The sequence below is a fragment of the Bubalus bubalis genome, chromosome 20, assembly GCF_019923935.1.
Source record: "Bubalus bubalis isolate 160015118507 breed Murrah chromosome 20, NDDB_SH_1, whole genome shotgun sequence".
NCBI classification, from domain to species: Eukaryota; Metazoa; Chordata; class Mammalia; order Artiodactyla; family Bovidae; genus Bubalus; species Bubalus bubalis.
In genome coordinates this window covers 43,175,784-43,195,929 of record NC_059176.1, presented here as the reverse complement: position 1 = coordinate 43,195,929, position 20,146 = coordinate 43,175,784, and the positions used below count along the sequence as shown (strand labels likewise).

The following is a 20,146-nucleotide window of genomic DNA, read 5'->3' as shown; positions in this document are numbered from 1 at the left end:
GTTAGACAGGTTGTCAGGCACCAGGAGTTTGTTTCTCCATCGCTAACTCAAGCCACAGCCCGAGGCAGGTCTTCGAGCCTCACTCAGACACCTCTGCAAAATGGAACACTTCATACCTGTCCAACTTCCACCCACATGTCAATGCCCTTAAGTCAGGAGCACCTGGGGTTGAATGAGTCAGCTTTATTTCTTGTCTCAGTGATGGAGAACATGCACCACAGGAAACGGTGGGGCGTCTCAGTAAAAGACTGTCAGGAAGGACAAGCTACAGAACTGGGGCTGTGGTGGGAGAGTTTAGGGAGGGTCTCAGGAAGTGGGGTTGGGTGCCGTCAGGAAGCAGGTGTGTCTCAATGCATCTTATCTATAGAGGGCAGGCCAGCGCATGGCCAAAGCTGTCCTGAGTAAGGAAGTTGCAGTCACTCCTGTTCTCTGGGAGAGGAGGACATTTGGTATTTTGTGGTTTGGACAGTGCTCATGGTTTTGCTGTGTTCAGACACAGTTACACAGTGGTCTTCTTTCTGTCTTGACCCATCGTGGTCACAGTATGGCCTTGTCTGATGTGGGCGTTGTGTGAAATTGATTATATTCCACAAGGGAACACTAAGACATAGCTGGGGGTGCCAGCCCAGCTCCTGGGTGTCAGAGCTGCTTTCTCACATCTCACACTGCCTTAAGCTTACATGAGTCAGGATTTTGAAATAATATGTCTTTTATTTTCTAATTATAAACAAGGTATGCTCACTTATGGGAAGTCAGAAAAGGACAAAAAATAATAAGAAAATTACCAGTAGTTCCACCTTCCAGAGAAAGCCACTGTTATCTTTTCTTTTTCCATATCTATGTTTTCTGAAAATTTAATTTTAATGTTTTTAAAAAATTAGGACATCAGGAATATTCTTATTTTTTCCACTTAAAAACACCACTGACCCTATTTCCAATTGTCAGGGATCTTCTCCAAATTGACTTTAAATGATTATATAATGTTCCATCATATATGTATTTCTAATAATGTATTTACTAATCTGTAAAGGTTTGACTTCTAGGTTATTCCATCTCTCTCTCTTGCTTGCTCTCTCTCTCTATATCTGTATCTATATCTCGGGGGAGTGTGTAATTTACTTAGTTCTGCCTTGCTGTAGCAAAAATTTGAAGTGATGGACAGACCAGTGTTACAGCTCAGTTTTCTTTAGAAAGCAAAGGAAAATACATCCTTGAGGCATGAGGGCGGATTGACCCAAAAGACTCAAAGAGAAGAGAAGTCCCCTGGTCAAGTTTGGCTCCTCTTTTTGTATGTTTCTTTCTCCATCCCCCTGGGCCTGCCCTATGTAAATTGAGCTAGCCAGGAGGGCTGTTTGTTTTACCTGAGGTCCTCACTCAAGTCCTGGACCTTCCTTTATTCTATTTTTGCGGGCTTTTCCCTTGTTTGTCTTTCAGCCACTGCCATTCTGGACTCTTTTTTCCTATTCTAACTACCTAACATTGCCCCCTCAAGAGATGGGAGGCCCAATTCTTTGGGAATAGGGGCGTTAAGGTCTCTCTGGCTACTTCCTGCTGAATTGGGATTGCAAGGGGCATTGGGCCTCCCCCTCTTTCTAGTTTCAAGCCTCAGAGTCCTTATAGTAGTGTCCATCTAAGGGTGAGTGATTTTTCTATGGTCAGCTGTAGTTTTATATATCCTTGTTGAACTGGCACTGCATGTTATAGCTTGTTGACTTGGGCAGAGACAAAACGAGTTAGACAATTGATAATACATGGAGCAATCATAAGCAGCATCAATATGGTGATGACAGGGATTAGTAAAGGCATTAGCCAACTCCAAATTCCCCATTGCCAGAAGGATCCCCCAAAGAGAGATTGTAGTCACCCTAACTCTCTAGCTCGTTCTTTGAGATCCTGTAGGATCTGAATGTTTTTCTTGAGGACTGTGAGGCTTTCTTTTAACTTAGCTGGAGGTATTTACCCAGAAACAACATGTCTCATTCAAGATGGCTCAAGTCCCTCCTTGTTCAGGGATCAGGTGATCTATCTCCTGTCTGCTTTGGAATACAACCCCTGCCAAGCTGTATTGGCTCTTTAGCACTATCCTGAGAAATCTTATCCCCAGAGCTTTGGGGGTGTTCATTAGAATGGCACTCGTTTGCATTTCTGAATAGGTATCTGAGATCTCCCAGGAACTCACAGGTGTATCGAGTGTCCTCTTCTGTTTTCTTCCACGGCTTGACTCGTGAGTAGTGAATCCAAGAGTCATGGTACCTTGACTGCTGTGGGGATAGAAAGTATTACAGGGTGGGGGCCCTTCCATGTGGGCTGGAGTTGAGCCTTTGGGGACCCATCTGCCAGACTTTAATTAGGACTTGAGTCCCTGGAGCATATAGTGGTGACTCCTTAGATAGCATATTCAAAAGCAGAGACATTACTTTGCCAACAAAGCTTTGTCTAGTCAAGGCTGTGGTTTTTCCTGTTGTCATGTATGGATGTGAGAGTTGGACTGTGAAGAAGGCTGAGTGCTGAAGAATTGATGCTTTTGAACTGTGGTGTTGGAGAAGACTCTTGAGAGTCCCTTGGACTGCAAGGAGATCCAACCAGTCCATTCTGAAGGAGATCAGCCCTGGGATTTCTTTGGAAGGAATGATGCTAAAGCTGAAACTCCAGCACTTTGGCCACCTCATGCAAAGAGTTGACTCATTGGAAAAGGCTCTGATGCTGGGAGGGATTGGGGGCAGGAGGAGAAGGGGACGACAGAGGATGAGATGGCTGGATGGCATCACTGACTTGATGGATGTGAGTCTGAGTGAACTCTGGGAGTTGGTGATGGACAGGGAGGCCTGGTGTGCTGCAATTCATGGGGTCGAAAAGAGGTGGACACGACTGAGCGACTGATCTGATCTGATCTGATCTGACACCCCACAAGCGTATATCCTGTTGGAATTTCCTAATGGCCATGGTATAAAACTGGAGGGATTGAGCCTCTGGATTGAGGAAGAAGTCATTGACATAAGCACAGGTCTCCCATATAGCATCCCATAAGGACTAAGACCAACCTCTTCCTTATGGGCAATATGGGTGCAGAGGAGAGCTATTGGTAAAACCTCCTTCCATCCCAGGGAGGTCTCCTGGGTTATCTTTTTTATCGCTGATTTTAAGAATTGGTTGGCTCTTTCTGCTTTTCCTGAAGACTGAGGCCTCCAGGCACAATGGAGATAATAAGTAATGCCCAATGCTTTAAAGACCCCTTGGGTGACCTTAGAAGTAAATGATGTCTCATTGTCACTTTGTAATGACCAGGGCAGACCAAATCTCAGAATGATTTCATGGAGCAGTTTTTTTACCACCTCATCAGCCTTCTCAGTCCAGGTGGGAAAGCCTTTAATCCATCCTATGAATGTATCTATCATGACTAATAGGTATTTATACCTTTGAGAAACTGGCATCTGGGTGAAGTCCATCAGTCAGCCCTCTCCTGGGTAGGTCCCGTGTCATTGGACGGACTGGGCCAGCTGGGGTCTTTGAGCTCCTTGGGAGTTGTTTAATTGGCAAGTGGGACAAGAGGAAACTACTTGCCTTATGTTCGTTTGGAGGCCTGTTCCTCTGAAGAACCTTTCTAGTAATCTTTGGAGGGTCTTCTCCCCTAAATGAGTGATGGCATGTAAGGAGTTAACCAACTTCCATTCGTGGTTCCCAGGGAGAAAAAGGAGTCCCTCCTTTTGGAACCACCACCCCATATGATCTTGAAAGCCCTCACTCTTAGCTTTAAGAGTCTCACCTTCAGTATATGAAGGAGTTTCTGGCAAATTAGTCTGAGGAACTAAGGTGGCAACCCCTATTAGGTCATGGTTCTGTAATGCTGCTCTCTTAGCTGCCTGATTGGCTGCTTGGTTCCCTCGTGCCACTTCTGTCCTCCTTTTTTTGGTGTCCTTTACAATGGGAGACTGAAACTTCAGTGGGCAGATGAACTGCCTCTAAGAGTCTAAGAATTTGATCACCATATTTGATTGGGGACCCTCGGGTGGTCAAATGGCCCCTTTCTTTCCAAATAGCAGCAGGTGCATGTAACACCAGAAAGACATACTTGGAGTCAGTGTAAATGGCTACTCTTTTCCCTTTTCCCAGTTCTAAAGCTCGAGTCAGGGTTATGAGCTCAGCTAATTGGGCTGAAGTACCTGGTGGCAAAGGTTTAGCCTCTATGGTCTCAAAAATGGAGACTACTCCATATCCAGCTCTTCTTTTTCCATCCAAGACAAAGCTGCTTCCATCAGTGTACCAGATTTCCTCAGGATTGGTCAGTGGATCTTCTGACAATCCCTCTTGGGGTTTTGTCCAGTGGTCCAAGGTTTCTAGGCAAGACTGAAAGGGGAGAGAGCCCTCGGGGGCAGGCAGGAGGGTGGCAGGGTTAAGAACCTCACGGGGATATAGTCAGGCCTGGATTTTCCATCAGTATTACTTGATATCTGAGGATTCTTTGATCAGGCATCCATAAATGGCCTCTCCCATTTAAGAGTTGTTTCACTTGGTGACTGGTAAAAATAGTTAATTTGCCCCCATAAGAGAGTTTTAAAGTATCTTCTATCAGGATTGCAATAGCCGCAAACTTTCCAAAGGCAGGGAGGCCAGCCTCAGGTGGTTGGGTTGAGCCTCTTGGATGAGTAAGCTATAGGCTAGGGCTCAGGTCCCAACCTTTGAGTTAACACTCCCAAGGCTATTCTTTCATTTTTGTGGACATAAAGTTGGAATGCTTTTTCTGGATCTGGCAACCTCAAGGCAGGTGCTTGAGTTAAGGCTTGTTTTAGTGTAGCCTCTGCCTTCTTTTAAGAAGTTCCCCACATCAGTAGGATTGAATCATCCCGTCCCTTCAAGATTTCATATAAGGGCTGGGCAATTAGACCATAGTTGGGTATCCAGATTCTATAATACCCAATTAGCCCCAGGAAAACTTGCAGTTGTTTTCGAGTCGTAGGGGAGGGCAACTGGAGGATTCCTTGTATTCGATCAGAGGACGGCCTCCTGGACCTGTATGTAATCTGAACTCCCAGGTAAGTGACCTTTGTCTTGACCATCTGTGCCTTAGCATGGGAGACATTATAGCCCCTCTCTGCAAAAAAGTTTAGAACCTGAATTGCATGTTGTTGGGCATGTTGTAGGAAACATGGAAGATGAAGGCCTGAATATCTAGAGAGATTGGATATTATACAGCATTTCTCTCCCAAAGGCCAGCTGTTTTATGGTTGTCCCTCCAGAAGATTGTAGAGGCAACATTGTGGGCCTGGATGGGACTCAGGAAAAGAACATGAAACAGGAAGGAAGGGGGTAGGGTACAACTTTTGAAAAAATGACATAGCCAAGGGCATAACATAAACCGATTAAAATAAAATGGATCAAAGATGAGAAGTCAAATTCAACTAAACCTTGATCCTCAGTCTGTAAGCTAAATGACACACCCAGAGGTGCCAGGACAGTTCTAAGGCAGCGTCAAAAGACCGAGGAGTGGGTGTTTCCACAACTGTTGGAATGATCGCCCCACTCATTAGCATATGAAATCACCCAGCTTGAGAAAACTAACCAGGCCACATTCCATGGCCTCTGCACTTGCACTCTGCAATGGGCACACCCTGTGGAGTGTGCTTCTCTCTAAATCCACACAAATCCACCTCTTATCTATCACTGGGTCTCTCACTGAATTTTTTGCAATGAGACATCAAGAGCCTGAGCTTCATTAGGTCATAAAACCAGGCACCATGGATTTTGGTCAGACTCAAGTCCCAGTCGGATATAACAGAGTGACTAAGCATAGCACAGAGTCCCTGCCACATGGGTTTGAGTCCCAATCTTAGGTAAATGGTTTCAAACACAACTTTCAGAAATGGAAAGATGATGACCTGCCTAATACTTTGTAAGCAGTGGCATAGATGGAGAGAGAAGCTGAAGGATGGGAGGGAAAAGCAGTGGGAAAAAGGTGCCGAGGAATCCCCTTCATAACCTGCCGGAAAATCTGCTAAATACCTGACCTGTGCTCACAATTTTCATTGGCCTGATCCTTGGCACAAAGAAGATTAAGGACAGAAGAACCCACACCCCCTTGGGCAACAGCTACTAAGGCACAGCATATAGTAGAGCCTTTGGGACACCCTGGGGCACCCACTGCCACTCACCTGTTCATGGGGGGTGGGGCGGAGGTTGAGGAAACAAGAAATGAGAGATTGTAAAGGAATTAAGATTTTGTTAGCCAAATGTCCTTCCAGCCATAGGGGTGAGGACTTCCTACCCCAACCAAAGGTCTCCTGGAATCTGAGACTGAGCCGCTTGAGCTTTCTGCTGAGTTTGTTTTTGCTGTCCTGGTTTCCAGCATGTTGGGCTTCTTGTCACTTCCCCTGCACTGGGGTTTCTTCACGTTCAGCTTCCAACGCAGGAGCTTTTGCCGAGTTGGGCTTCTGCTGTGCTTAGCTTCTGCCTCATGGGGGTCAAGCTGAAATTGTTTGAGCCAGGTTAAATCCAAGTCACGGCACCATCTATGTCAGGGGAGTGTGTAATTCCCTTGGTTCTGTCTCGCTGCAGCAAAAATTTGAAGCGACAGATAGACCAGTGTTACAGCTCTGTGTTACAGCTCAGTTTTATTTAGAAAGCAAAGGGAAGTACATCCTTGAGGTGTGAGGGTGGGTTGACCCAAAAGACTTGAAGAGAAAAGTCCCCCTATCATGTTTGGCTCCTCTTTTTATATGTTTTTTTCTCCTCCACCAGGCCTGCCCTGTGTAAATTGAGCTAGCCAGGAGGGCTGTTTGTTTTACCTGAGGTCCTCACTCCGGTCCTCAGACCTTCCTTTGTTCTATTTTTGTGGGCTTTTCCCTCTGTCTTTTAGCCACTGCCATTCTGGACTCCTTTTTCCTATTCTACCTACCTAACATATATATAGATATGATTTTGAAATTATATGTCTTTTATTGAAATAATGTCTTTTTGTTTATTGTTTATATATTATAAACAATATATGTTCATTTATGAAAAGTAAGAAAAGTACAGAAAGAATATGAAGATTATCAGTTGATATATATATCTATAGGACTACTGGGCTTCCTTGATGGCTCAGTGGTAATGTATCCGCCTTAAATGCAGGACACACAGGAAACGCAGGTTTGATCCCTGGGCCAGGAAGACCCCTTGGAAAGGAGGGCAACCCACTCCAGTATTCTTGCCTGGAGAATCGCATGGACAGAGGGCTACAGTCCATAGTGTCACAAAGAGTCGGATATGACTGAAGGGACTGAGCATGTGCACTGGCATATAACTACTATATGCTGCTGCTGCTGCTAACTCGCTTCAGTCATGTCCGACTCTGTGCGACCCCATAGACAGCAGCCCACCAGGCTCCTCTGTCCCCGGGATTCTCCAGGCAAGAACACTGGAGTGGGTTGCCATTTCCTTCTCCAATGCATGAAAGTGAAAAGTGAAAATGAAGTCACTCAGTCATGCCGACTCTTAGCGACCCCATGGACTGGAGCCCACCAGGCTCCTCCGTCCATAGGATTTTCCAGGCAAGAGTACTGGAGTGGGCTGCCATTGCTATATATATATAGCATATATACTATTTATAGTGTACGGTATTATATATGTATATAATATATAAATAACTACTTATAATCTTCATGTTATTTTACTTATTCCATTATTTATATTATTTATTCCATTATTTGGTAGTGATTTTCATATACACTATATATAGATCGGAGAAGGCAATGGCACCTCACTCCAGTACTCTTGCCTGGAAAATCCCATGGATGGAGGAGCCTGGTGGGCTGTAGTCCATGGAATCGCTAAGAGTCGGACACGACTGAGCGACTTCACTTTCACTTTTCACTTTCACGCATTGGAGAAGGAAATGGCAACCCACTCCAGTGTTCTTGCTTGGAGAGTCCCAGGGACGGGGGAGCCTGGTGGGCTGCCATCTATGGGGTCGCACAGAGTCGGACACGACTGAAGCAACTTAGCATTAGCATATATAGATACTTTATATAAATATATTATATATATATATTACATATATATACACAATATTTCCAAAGTCTTGCCTTTAGGAAACTGAAAGCCTTGATTCATAATTCAAATAACACACTTTCTTTATCTTTAAAGGCAAACACAAAGATTCTTATCACTCACTGCCACACGAATCGTGGGCTGGCGGCCCACCGGCATCTTTTCCTAAGGTACAGTATAGCAGAGTACAGCAAAATGCCATGCTGGAGGGAGGAGGCTGTGAATATAGGCAAGGAAGTCAATTTAAAGAAGATGGCCATGCACACAAGTCCTTTGATGACGAAAAAATATTACCACCTAGAACTTTGATGGTGTGAAAACTTCCCTTAGAACCCCTTCTATTATGCAAGTCCTTCCCCACAGAGGATTTTTAGCTATCATGGGGTCCTATACACCTTGTCCTTGCCCATATCTGGTGAGTCTTGCTGGCAAACACATCCTGTTTTAGAGAAACTTCTTTCCTGCAAGGGCTTTATGTAGCACTCTGCTGAACTGGGTGTTTTGAGATGAATTTAACAACTTACTGAGGGTTGTAATTCCATTTCCAACCGGTGTTAATTCTTTCCTGCCCCAGAACCTATTTTGGAAAGGAAGCGGAGGTCGCTGCTCACACCTATCTGGATTCACACAGAGTTGAAAAGCCAAAGAACCACTGGATGTTGGTGACTGGGGCTCCCAGGAAGGACTTGTCCACCATGTTGGACCTGCCCAAGCCTCCAGCAGAGGACACCCGAGCCCTGGAGCAAGTGAGAGAGCAGGTTTCGGACCCAGGGGCCGGAAACACACCTGACACGCCTGGCTGCGTGCCTCAGTGCGCACTTCCAATGTAGCTATATGGGAAATCAACCTTGTATGCCTCAGGCTATTCTTAAGAAAGGCGTAGAGCTCTCCGAACATTGTATTAAACAAAGGCTCTATTCAGACTATTGAATTAACAGTGGAGGTCTAGGACACAGGAAAAAAATTGCCGTGGGCAATAGCTCAGAAATTGCATTTGAAGGCTACCGGATGACATTCCTTTGTTGATGAGCAAATTCTGAAGACTCAGCTTCCTATATTTAGATCCTCTGTAGCAGCAGCTTCTACGAGGGCTGTGTTACTTTTTAAAGCGATGTCTTTGCAATAAAGTTATCAGAACTTTACTTACTGAATTTCTGGCTCCACTCTTTATCCCCACCCTGCACAGTGTAGTAAGAAATAAAAAGTGGGTAGCTGTGGACTGCTGTGGCATTACATTAAACATTTCCCTCTTGTATTTCTGTGTCTTCTTTTGGCGTAGGGGAATCAAGACCTCTGTTTGACCAGTTAGTGATTTTCATATTGCAGAATCTCCTTACTTCTGCGTTGCCTTTGAAACCAGCACATTAGTTGTGGCATTCACGTCATCAGACAAAATAAATATATATCTTTCTATGTGTTTGTCCATCTACTATTCATTCTTTGTGGAATACCAAGTACCTATGATGTGTAAGGTATTATAATGGGTTGAAGAGATTCCCAACACAGGAGGTTAAGATGAGGGTTATGGCTGGTTAGCCTAAAAATCCCATCAGCCCTCCCTATCTGTAATTTCGCATCCGCAAATTCAACCAACCGCCCAACGTGTAGCATTGATACTATGTTTATGATATGCGGGTGGTTGAATCTGTGGATGCAGAACCTGCATAGGGAAGCTGGCTTAAGGAACTTGAGTGTCCTAGAATTTTGGTGTCCATGGGGGCTCTGGAACCAGTCCTCGAGGATACCGAGTGACGACTGTGTGCCCAGAGGCAGAAAGTAAGTCACAGGTTATATAAATGCATTTTAAATAAATGCAGCTTCAAGCCAAAGGGCTTGATTGTTTTCCAGGAGTCAGGCATTACCCTGTCTATTGCAATACAATAGGAGGTGTGGCGATGGCACCCCACTCCAGTACTCTTGCCTGGAAAATCCCATGGACGGAGGAGCCTGGTGGCTGCAGTCCATGGGGTCTCGAAGAGTCGGACATGACTGAGCGACTTCACTTTCACTTTTCACTTTCATGCACTGGAGAAGGAAATGGCAACCCACTCCAGTGTTCTTGCCTGGAGAATCCCAGGGATGGCAGAGCCTGGTGGGCTGCCGTCTATGGGGTCGCATAGAGTCGGACACGACTGAAGCGACTTAGCAGCAGCAGCAGGAGGTGTTTCTGCCCTTGGCTGTGCACTGGATTCACCTGTAGAACTTTAGTAATGAATGATGCCTGGCCCTCGCCCAGAAATTCAGAGTGAATGTCCGACCCAGCAGGGAGCCTGGAGCACCGACCCCAGAGTGGCTGGAGTGTGTTTTGTTTGGTTGGTGCCCAGTGATGTGCAGAAAAAACTGTGCAGGTTGTTTAATCATTTGTATATAATTCGTGGCTGCATGTATCAAGTTATTTGAATTTTATTTGGAAGGTAATGGCCAGCGTTTTGCTTTAGAAAGATTATTAAGGAAGCAGCAGGGAGTGCAGGGGTCCCTGGGGAGAGATGAGGCTCTGAGCTGAGGCAGTGTCAGGGAAGGTGGAGAGAAGGGGATGGGTTGGAGCAGGGATCCCCAACTTCCAGGATCTAATGCCCGAGGATCTGAGGTGGAGCTGATGTAATAGCAATAGAAATAAAGTGCACAATAATTGCTTGAGTGCAGTAGAAGACTGTGCTTCCACTGCAGAGATTGTGGGTTCAATCCCTGGTTGGGGAACTAAGATCCCCACCCGCCGCATGGCAAAAAAAAAAAATTAAAATATGTAAAGAACTCCTATAAGTGAAAGAGGAAACCACAATCATGCCATTAGAAAAACAAGGCAAAAGGCGTTAACTGGAAATTATATGAGAAATAATTTAAGTCTTCAATAAACATTTCAAAGTAAGTTCCAATGAAGATAATGAGACGCCTTTTTTTTTTTTCTTCTCCTGAAGAAAAGCAGTGACAGAACCAGAGTGTCAGAGCCTACAGGGACCAAAGCTGATTAGTCTCACAATCAGTTAAGTCCTTTGGAGAATGGAAGTAACCGGGGTAAGATTCATACAGATGCTGAAATCTCCTGGATGAATCTAGATGGCATTATGCTAAGTGAAATCAGTCAGACAAAGACAAATGCAGTATGATCCACTTACAGATCAGATCAGATCAGATCAGTCGCTCAGTCGTGTCCGACTCTTTGCGACCCCATGTATCGCAGCACGCCAGGCCTCCCTGTCCATCACCAACTCCCGGAGTTCACTCAGACTCACGTCCATCGAGTCAGTGATGCCATCCAGCCATCTCGTCCTCTGTCATCCCCTTCTCCTCCTGCCCCCAATCCTTCCCAGCATCGGAGTCTTTTCCAATGAGTCAACTCTTCACATGAGGTGGCCAAAGTACTGGAGTTTCAGCATTAGCATCATTCCTTCCAAAGAAATCCCAGGGCTGATCTCTTTCAGAATGGACTGGTTGGATCTCCTTGCAGTCCAAGGGACTCTCAAGAGTCTTCTCCAACACCACAGTTCAAAAGCATCAATTCTTCGGCGCTCAGCCTTCTAAAACAACAGACTGGGAAAGACTAGGGATCTCTTCAAGAAAATCAGAGATACCAAAGGAACATTTCATGCAAAGATGAGCTCGATAAAAGACAGAAATGGTATGGACCTAACAGAAGCAGAAGATATTAAGAAGAGATGGCAAGAGTACACAGAAGAACTGTACAAAAAAAGATCTTCACGACCCAGATAATCATGATGGTGTGATCACTGACCTAGAGCCAGACATCCTGGAATGTGAAGTTAAGTGGGCCTTAGAAAGCATCACTACGAACAAAGCCAGTGGAGGTGATGAAATACCAGTTGAGCTATTCCAAATCCTGAAAGATGATGCTGTGAAAGTGCTGCACTCAATATGCCAGAAAATTTGGAAAACTCAGCAGTGGCCACAGGACTGGAAAAGGTCAGTTTTCATTCCAATCCCAAAGAAAGGCAATGCCAAAGAATGCTCAAACTACCACACAATTGCACTCATCTCACACGCTAGTAAAGTAATGCTCAAAGTTCTCCAAGCCAGGCTTCAGAAATACGTGAACTGTGAACTTCCTGATGTTCAAGCTGTTTTAGAAAAGGCAGAGAAACCAGAGATCAAATTGCCAACATCCGCTGGATCATGGAAAAAGCAAGAGAGTTCCAGAAAAGCATCTATTTCTGCTTTATTGACTATGCCAAAGCCTTTGACTGTGTGGATCACAATAAACTGTGGAAAATTCTGAAAGAGATGGGAATACCAGACCACCTGATCTGCCTCTTGAGAAATTTGTATGCAGGTCAGGAAGCAACAGTTAGAACTGGACATGGAACAATAGACTGGTTCCAAATAGGAAAAGGAGTTCGTCGAGGCTGTATATTGTCACCCTCTTTATTTAACTTATATGCAGAGTACATCATGATAAACGCTGGACTGGAAGAAACACAAGTTGGAATCAAGGTTGCTGGGAGAAATATCAATAACCTCAGATCCACTTACATGTAGAATCTAAAAAACAAAATGAAAACAGATTCATAGATACAGAGAAAAATGGGTGGTTGCCAGAATGGGAGGGGAATAAGGAACTGGGTGAAATAGGTTTTGGGGAGTAAAAGGTACAAACCTCCTGTTATGAAACAAACAAGCCACAAGGATGTCACGTACAGCATAAAGGTCAAGAATATTGTAATAACTTTATATAGGGACAGGTGGTGATCATTACATAATGCCTGCAAATGTTAAATTGTGATATAGTACACCTGAAACTAACATAATATTGCACATCAACTATATTTCAATTAAAAGGAAGGAAGAGAAAGGAAGGAAGGAAGGAAGAAAAGACAGACAGAGAAAGAGGGACAGAGAAAGGGATTGGTCTCACCTGCATATTTAGTCTTGCAGTTTTCCAAAGCAGCCACAAGATGTCAGTGTGAAAAACGCTAACAAGTCGGCTGCCCTGGCTCAGCAGTTGAGCTTAATTTCAAAATATAAGGGAGTTTCCAGTTTTCAAAAATGTAGATTTAAAGAGGGGAAAAACCATAAAAGCACTGCAGTTAGGGTATCAGTTCATTTTTTTCCCTTGTAAAAGAAACAGTATACTAGGTGAATGTAAAGGCTTCTTTTAAAAAACAGCATTCCAAGGGGTTGTGCCAGGGGATGTTCAGGTTTGAATATGGCCCCTCTGGGACTGTATATAGACATTCCGTCTGAAGTCTGGACTTCTCCCCAGGAAACTGTGCTAAGCACCCAGGCCTGGGACCCTGGGGTCTGAAGCTTCCCTGAGTGACAGCAGTGTGATGTCCAGTCATTCAAAGCCCTTTCTGCTTCTCTCTGGTCCTCCTCCTTGCCAAGCCTTAGTGTTCTCTGCTGGACTACTGACTTCCTCTCAGACTTGTTTATAAGATTAACTGAATTGACATAATGTATTCTTACGAATGGCAGGAGGATAATAAGTTATAAGACTCGCGCTGGGGTCAGACAACGCTGTGAGGAGATCGGTCACTTCAGGCTTCCCAGGTGGCTCAGTGATGAAGAATCTGCCTGCCGGTGCAGGAGACACAGGGTCAACAACTGGGCAAGAAAGATCCTCTGGAAAAGGAAATGGCAGTCCACTCCAGTGTTCTTGCCTGGGGAATCCCATGGACAGAGGAGCTTGGCGGGCTACAGTCCATGCGGTCACAAAGAGTCAGCCACGACTGAGCACACACGCCTGCATTGGTCACTTCCTAGGTGTGTGACCTTGGAAGTCTCTGTACTTCTTTGAGGCTCCATTCACTCATAGGTGAAAGAATGACTAAAATGTCCCCCGTCTCATAGGCTTGCTGTGTGATTGTATATCCTGAGCATCCAGTGTCCCATCCAGCACCATGTCAGTCATCATATCAATTATCATGGTGACTTGTGCTCTCCTGCATCTCTGTGCTCTTTGTGTGCTGCCTGTCATTGCTGCATCCTCATTTTTAAATATTTATCTCCTCCACGTGACTGTGAACTCTTCAAATACAGAAACTGCACGTATGCATACGTAATTTTCATCTCTGTATCCTCAGTGTTCATGCTACTAAGATCTTCCCCCCTCACTTCTCCCCAATTTACAGGTAAATGGGTGAAAACTTGGAGAGATAAACTGAGTTGCCCAGTGTGAGTGCTCAGTCATCAGTCACTAGGTTATGTCTGACTCTTTGTGATCCCCATGAACTGTAGCCCATCAGGCTCCTCTGCCCGTGGTATTTCCCAGGCAAGAATACTGGAGTGGGTTGCCATTTCCTCCTCTAGAGCTGCCCAGTATTGCACACAAATTGGCATTCCCTCTGCCTTCCAGTTCTGCATTCAGAGCTGCTTTAAAGGTGTCCTCTGAAGGGGGCCAGGAGGACCAAGGCTGCAGGGCACGATTGAATGAGTAAGAGGGTGAGCGTAAGGCGGAGCTCGCCGCTCCAGAGTTGTTCAGTCCTGGCAGCAGGAAGCAGTGGCGGGGTGTGGAAAAGACTGGGAGCTGCCATGAGGCGTGATGGGACTACAGGGGACTTTTCTCAGCAGAGGGCAGTGCTCAGTTTCCTGGGCACCTCAGTCTGCCTTGGCATACCTGGGGTTCAGCCCCCAGCTGCATTTTGCAAGCCTGGAGGGGTGGTATGTGGGCTTCATCTTGAGTACCAGCTCTGGGGATGCGTCAAGTCTCTCTGGAGCCCTGTGCTGAGCAGGATGGGGGATGTGTCCAGTCTCAGTAGAGAGAGCCCTACAGATATCCCAGTCTGTATAGGAGGGGACCGTGGGCCATGCTGGGCAAACATGCCGTCTGATAGATCAGAATTCCTGCATCTTCTCCAGGTCTCCCAGAGCAGCCAGGCTGCCTGTCATTGGTTTGGGGGTTCTGTCGGGGGCACTGAGTGCAATAGGCTGATCTACCCAGGATTCTGCCCCGAACACTGATACCAAGGGCTCCAAACTCTTAATTCACTGCAGCCAGGTCACACACAGACCCCCACCCTCCACCCCATCTCCTCCCCCAGAGGAAGGGGAGACAGTGTCTCTCCACGGCCGTGTCCCCAGCTGTGGGGCCAGAGCTGCCTCCCTTCCTCCCCCTGCAGCGTCATCTCTCAGCTCTGTTATTGTTGGCTGGTGTGAACAAGGCTGAACATCTGCCAGACATCTGCTCATGTCTCCTGTGAGTGCTCCCAACAGACGGGCAGGAAGCGGCGCTGCCCTAGACCAAGGTGCCAGGGGCGACGTGTGAGCCTCTCTGGGACGCTGCCTGGCCTGCCTGGGGCTGGTGGGACCCCTGGGGTCTCTGGGGGGCTGGCCAGATGATGGGAGAACTCAGGGATCTGCGTTCTTCCCCTTTTCCCCAGAAGGAACAGTACTCTGGTCAGTCAGTATAAGAGAGGTGAGGAGAGGGCAGATATGTTAGAAACTGTCTCCGCCATCCTGGGGAGGCAAAGACAAGACGAACAGGCTTCTACTCCTGGGATGGGTGTGGGAAGAAGAATGGCTTTCTCAGTGCCCCAGGAAATAGACCTTGAGAGAAAGATGTGAGTGCTGGTAGTTTATTTGATGGGAATCTCTTTGATATGATGGGAAACAAAGAAGTCAATAGAAAGTGCTTTATTAAGCAGGTGTCCTTGGGGCACCTAAAACACCTTCCACAGAGGAGCCAGAAAGGCAGCCTCATCTCCTTTGTGGGAGGTGAGCACAGGGGGAGATTTCTTCTTCACCTGCCCTCGGCCATTGTTGAGGGCTGCCCCGAGGCCATCAGCTTCCTGACTTTTCTGCCTGCAGCAGGGAGTGGGCTGGGAGCAAGCCTTCAGTGCTGTCAGTGGGAAGCCACCAAGGGGGTGGGCAGGACGCAGATGGTCCCTGCCACTAGGGCAGAATGAAGGTCAAGGATGAGGCTAGCTGGGCATTGACGTAGCCGTGGTTCCTCTTCCCTCTCCTCTCTTTTTCTAAGTTGTTTTGTTTTGTTTTTTTATCTAGCCCACATTACTTTTATTTTTTTATTTTTTAATTTTATTTTATTTTTAAACTTTACAATATTGTATTAGTTTTGCCAAATATCGAAATGAATCCGCCACAGGTGTACATGTGTTCCCCATCCTGAACCGTCCTCCCTTCTCCCTCCCCATACCATCCCTCTGGGTCGTCCCAGTGCACCAGCCCCAAGCATCCAGTATCGTGCATCGAACCTGGACTGGCAACTCGTTTCATACATGATATTATACATGTTTCAATGCCATTCTCCCAAATATTCCCACCCTCTCCCTCTCCAACAGAGTCCATAAGACTGATCTATACATCAGTGTCTCTTTTGCTGTCTCGTACACAGGGTTATTGTTACCATCTTTCTAAATTCCATATATATGCGTTAGTGGACCATTTTAAAAGTCTTTATAGAATTTGTTACAGTATTGCTTCTGTTTTATGTTTTGGTTTTTTTGGTCGTGAGGCATGTGGGATCTCAGCTCCCTGACCAGGGTTCGAACCCACACTCCCTGAGTTGAAAGGACAAGTCTTAACCACCGGACCACCAAGGAAGAGTCCCCCACCTCTTTTTCTTTCTCATTCTCTCTGCTGCTGTCACTGTGAGCTGCCCATCTCCTCCCTCCCTGCTTCTCCCCTCTCTCTCTTGTCATCCCCTCCCCTCTTCCTCTCTCTGTCATCTCCCTGACTCTCACCTTTCTGTTTGTATCCACCTATCCTCGGTTTTACTTGTTGTTTATTATTCAGTCGCTAAGTCATGTCCACTTCTTTGCTACCCCATGGACTGCGGCACAGCAGGCCTCCCTTGTCCCTCACTATCTCCCAAAGTCGGCCCAAGTTCATATCCATTGACTTGGTGATGCTATCTAACCATGTCATCCTCTGCCGCCCTCTTCTCCTTCTGCCTTCAATCTTTCCCAGCATCAAAGTCTTTGCCAGTGTGTTGATTGTATGCGGATCAGGAAGCTACAGTTAGAACTGGACATGGAACAACAGACTGGTTCCAAATAGGAAAAGAAGTACGTCAAGGCTGTATATTGTCACCCTGCTTATTTAACTTATATGCAGAGCACATCATGAGAAACACTGGGCTGGAAGAAGCACAAGCTGGAATCAAGATTGCCGGGAGAAATATCAATCACCTCAGATATGCAGATGACACCACCCTTATGGCAAAAAGTGAAGAGGAACTAAAAAGCCTCTTGATGAAAGTAAAAGAGGAGGGTGAAAAAGTTGGCTTAAAGCTCAACATTCAGAAAATGAAGATCATGGCCTCTGGTCCCTTCACTTCATGGGAAATAGATGGGGAAACAGTGGAAACAGTGTCAGACTTCATTTTTGGGGCTCCAAAATCACTGCAGATGGTGATTGCAGCCATGAAATTAAAAGACACTTACTCCTTGGAAGGAAAGTTATAACCAACCTAGATAGCATATTCAAAAGCAGAGACATTACTTTGCCAACAAAGGTCCATCTAGTCAAGGCTATGGTTTTTCCAGTAGTCATGTATGGATGTGAGAGTTGGACTGTGAAGAAAGCTGAGCGCCGAAGAATTGATGCTTTTGAACTGTGGTGTTGGAGAAGACTCTTGAGAGTCCCTTGGACTGCAAGGAGATCCAACCAGTCCATTCTAAAGGAGATCAGTCCTGGGTGTTCTTTGGAAGGAATGATGCTAAAGCTGAAACTTCAGTACTTTGGCCACCTCATGCGAAAAGTTGACTCATTGGAAAAGACTCTGATGCTGGGAGGGATTAGGGACAGGAGGAGAAGGGGACAACAGAGGATGAGATGGCTGGATGGCATCACCAACTTGATGGACAAGATTCTGAGTGAACTCTAGGAGTTGGTGATGGACAGGGAGGCCTGGCGTGCTGCGATTCATGGGGTCGCAAAGAGTCGGACACGACTGAGTGACTGAACTGAACTGAATCCTGAACAGAGAAGGGATGGGATCATAAAGGGACTTCATCCTGTCTCTCAAGGGTGGGCCCTTCCTCCTGTTCTAGGGGACTAAGTATTTCCTCCCTGTCCCCTGGATGAATACTCGAGTCTCTTCAGTTCTAAAGTGTCCTTTAGCTACTTTGTGTTGCTCAACACTTAAATATGGACTCCAGTTAGCAGTTAAAAAGTCATTTTTCCCAGATAATAATCAAATTCTGGACTTGATGGAAAATCGAGCCCCCCTTCTTCTCCCAGCTTGGCCTCTTGCTGGCAGGAGGTCCCTCGCTAGGTCTTCTCTCCCATCTTACCCGCTGCACTTTCTGACCCTTTTGGAGTAAGAGCTTGGGGGGAGAAAAAGAGATCAGGACATGAGAAAACTTCTTTCCTGATAGTAAGTGCTAAGAGACCCAGCTTCTTTGTTCTCCCATCTTGGCCAGTGGCCATGATGAGTGTTTTTCTTTTCTTTCTTCTTCTTTTTTTTTTTTTTTTTCTGACCACACCAAGAAGCACCTGGAATCTTAGTTCCAGGGATGGAACCCATGCCCACTGTGGTGAAAAGGTGGAGTTTTAACCTTGGACCGCTAGGGAAGTCCCAGTGAGCATCTATCTTGAGGATGTTATCTCCGGGCATATCTCCCACTCTTGGGATCCTTTCTAGACTTTTCCATGGAAGACAAATGCTCTCAGTCCCTGGGAATCCCCCATGTTTCTGAGTCTATCCTGCTGAGGTCTGTTTACTCTTCCAAGACATCTTCTGGACAGGACTAAGATGCCCACATTCTTTCTCTGATGTGATTGGCTTCTATATAGGATCAGTCATGGATTCTTCGAGTCCCAGCAAATTCTAGGCACACAGCCCTGTCCCAGTGCAGCCACCTGTGTTTAGTGGTCATGACAGCTTCCCTTGGCCTTCTAGGCAGAGGTAGTCCCTTTGCTCTCCCCCTAGCACAGCAGATGGTCTTCCCTGGAGGTGCTCGTGGTAAAGAACCTGTCTGCCAATGCAGGTAGATGTAAGAGATGTGGATTTGATCCCAGGGTTAGGAAGAGCCCCTGAAGGAGGGCCCAAAAACCCACTCCAGTATCCTTGCCTGGAGAATCCCATGGACAGAGGAGCCTGGTGGACTATAGTCCATGGGGTTGCAAAGAGTTGGACATGACTGACGTGACTTAGCATGCAGGCAAATTTAAAGTATTACTACCATATCCCAATGTGACCATTAAATATATAGGACTATTGGGAGAACAGGCTCCAGGATGCTTTGGAGATTAGAAACACTTCTCATAAAATAAGTATTATATATTAACTCATCTATATGGAATCTAGAAAAATAGGTACAGATGAACCAGGGAAAGGTGAGGGTGGGACGAACTGAGAGAGTCACACTGACATATATGCAGGGCCATGTGTAAAATAGATAGCTAGTATAATATAATACAGGGAAGCTGCTGTGTAATACAGGGAGCTCAGCTCGGTGCTCTGTGATGACCTAGAGGGGTGGGATTGGGGGTTGGGAGGGAGGCTTAGGAGGGAGGGGATATATGTATTCATATAGCTAATTCATTGTTATACAGCAGGAGCTAACACAACATTGTAAAGCAATTATCTCCAATAAAAAGAATAATAGTAAAAACAGAAAGACTTCTCATAGGAAAGGCCATCCCAGGAGAAGGAAGGGCCTATACACCAGAGCATCAATTTTTTTTTCCTTTTATTTATATCACTTTATTTTTACTTGGTTACCTGAATGTGGTTTTCAAAACCAAATAAGACAGATATTTGTATGATTAACAAAATTATAATGCTCATTAATTTATGGAATATATCCAGAACATATAGGATAAGGCTAACAAAGTAGATAACTAAAGAATTTGTCTATACAACATTAGAAAAATAAAACAGGTCAATGACGAAGCTGTATGAAATTATTCTTTCCTGTTTTTCAGAATCCATCTGAAAACATGCTGCCACAAATAGCCCTTTTGCTGCTAATGTCCTTGAACTTGGTTCATGGAGTGTTTTACACTGAACAAACATATACAGGCATAAAAGGCCCACCATTCAACACCAAGACACAGTTCTTCATCCCTTGTGCCATGAAGAGTAAAGGTAAACTTAAGAATATATTTTGGTCTTTTAACTGGTGGGTTGTTTCTTTCTATAATCTTTTTTTTTTTACTTTTTATTTTGTTTTGGAATATAGCTGATTAACAATGTTGTGATAATTTC

At 45.5% G+C, this 20,146-nt stretch overlaps 2 protein-coding genes across 8 annotated transcripts in view; both read left to right on the top strand.

Moving 5' to 3' along the window:
• CFAP161 (cilia and flagella associated protein 161) overlaps positions 1-9,164 on the top strand; it is a 139,148-nt gene extending 129,984 nt beyond the window's left edge. For 6 of the 7 annotated variants that reach the window (XM_025271293.3, XM_025271292.3, XM_044933184.2 and 3 more), the window contains 2 exons: positions 8,119-8,192; positions 8,597-9,164. In XM_025271293.3, the coding sequence (XP_025127078.3) occupies positions 8,119-8,192; positions 8,597-8,852 (330 nt within the window). In that variant the 3' untranslated portion in view covers positions 8,853-9,164. The remainder of the gene's footprint in view (positions 1-8,118; positions 8,193-8,596) is intronic. The other variant, XM_025271295.3, reaches the window with a different exon arrangement.
• Positions 9,165-19,919: 10,755 nt separating this feature from the next.
• Positions 19,920-20,146, top strand: part of IL16 (interleukin 16) — a 123,392-nt gene continuing 123,165 nt past the window's right edge. The window contains exon 1 of the mRNA XM_044933383.2: positions 19,920-20,026. The gene's annotated coding sequence lies outside the window, so the exon portion shown is untranslated. The remainder of the gene's footprint in view (positions 20,027-20,146) is intronic.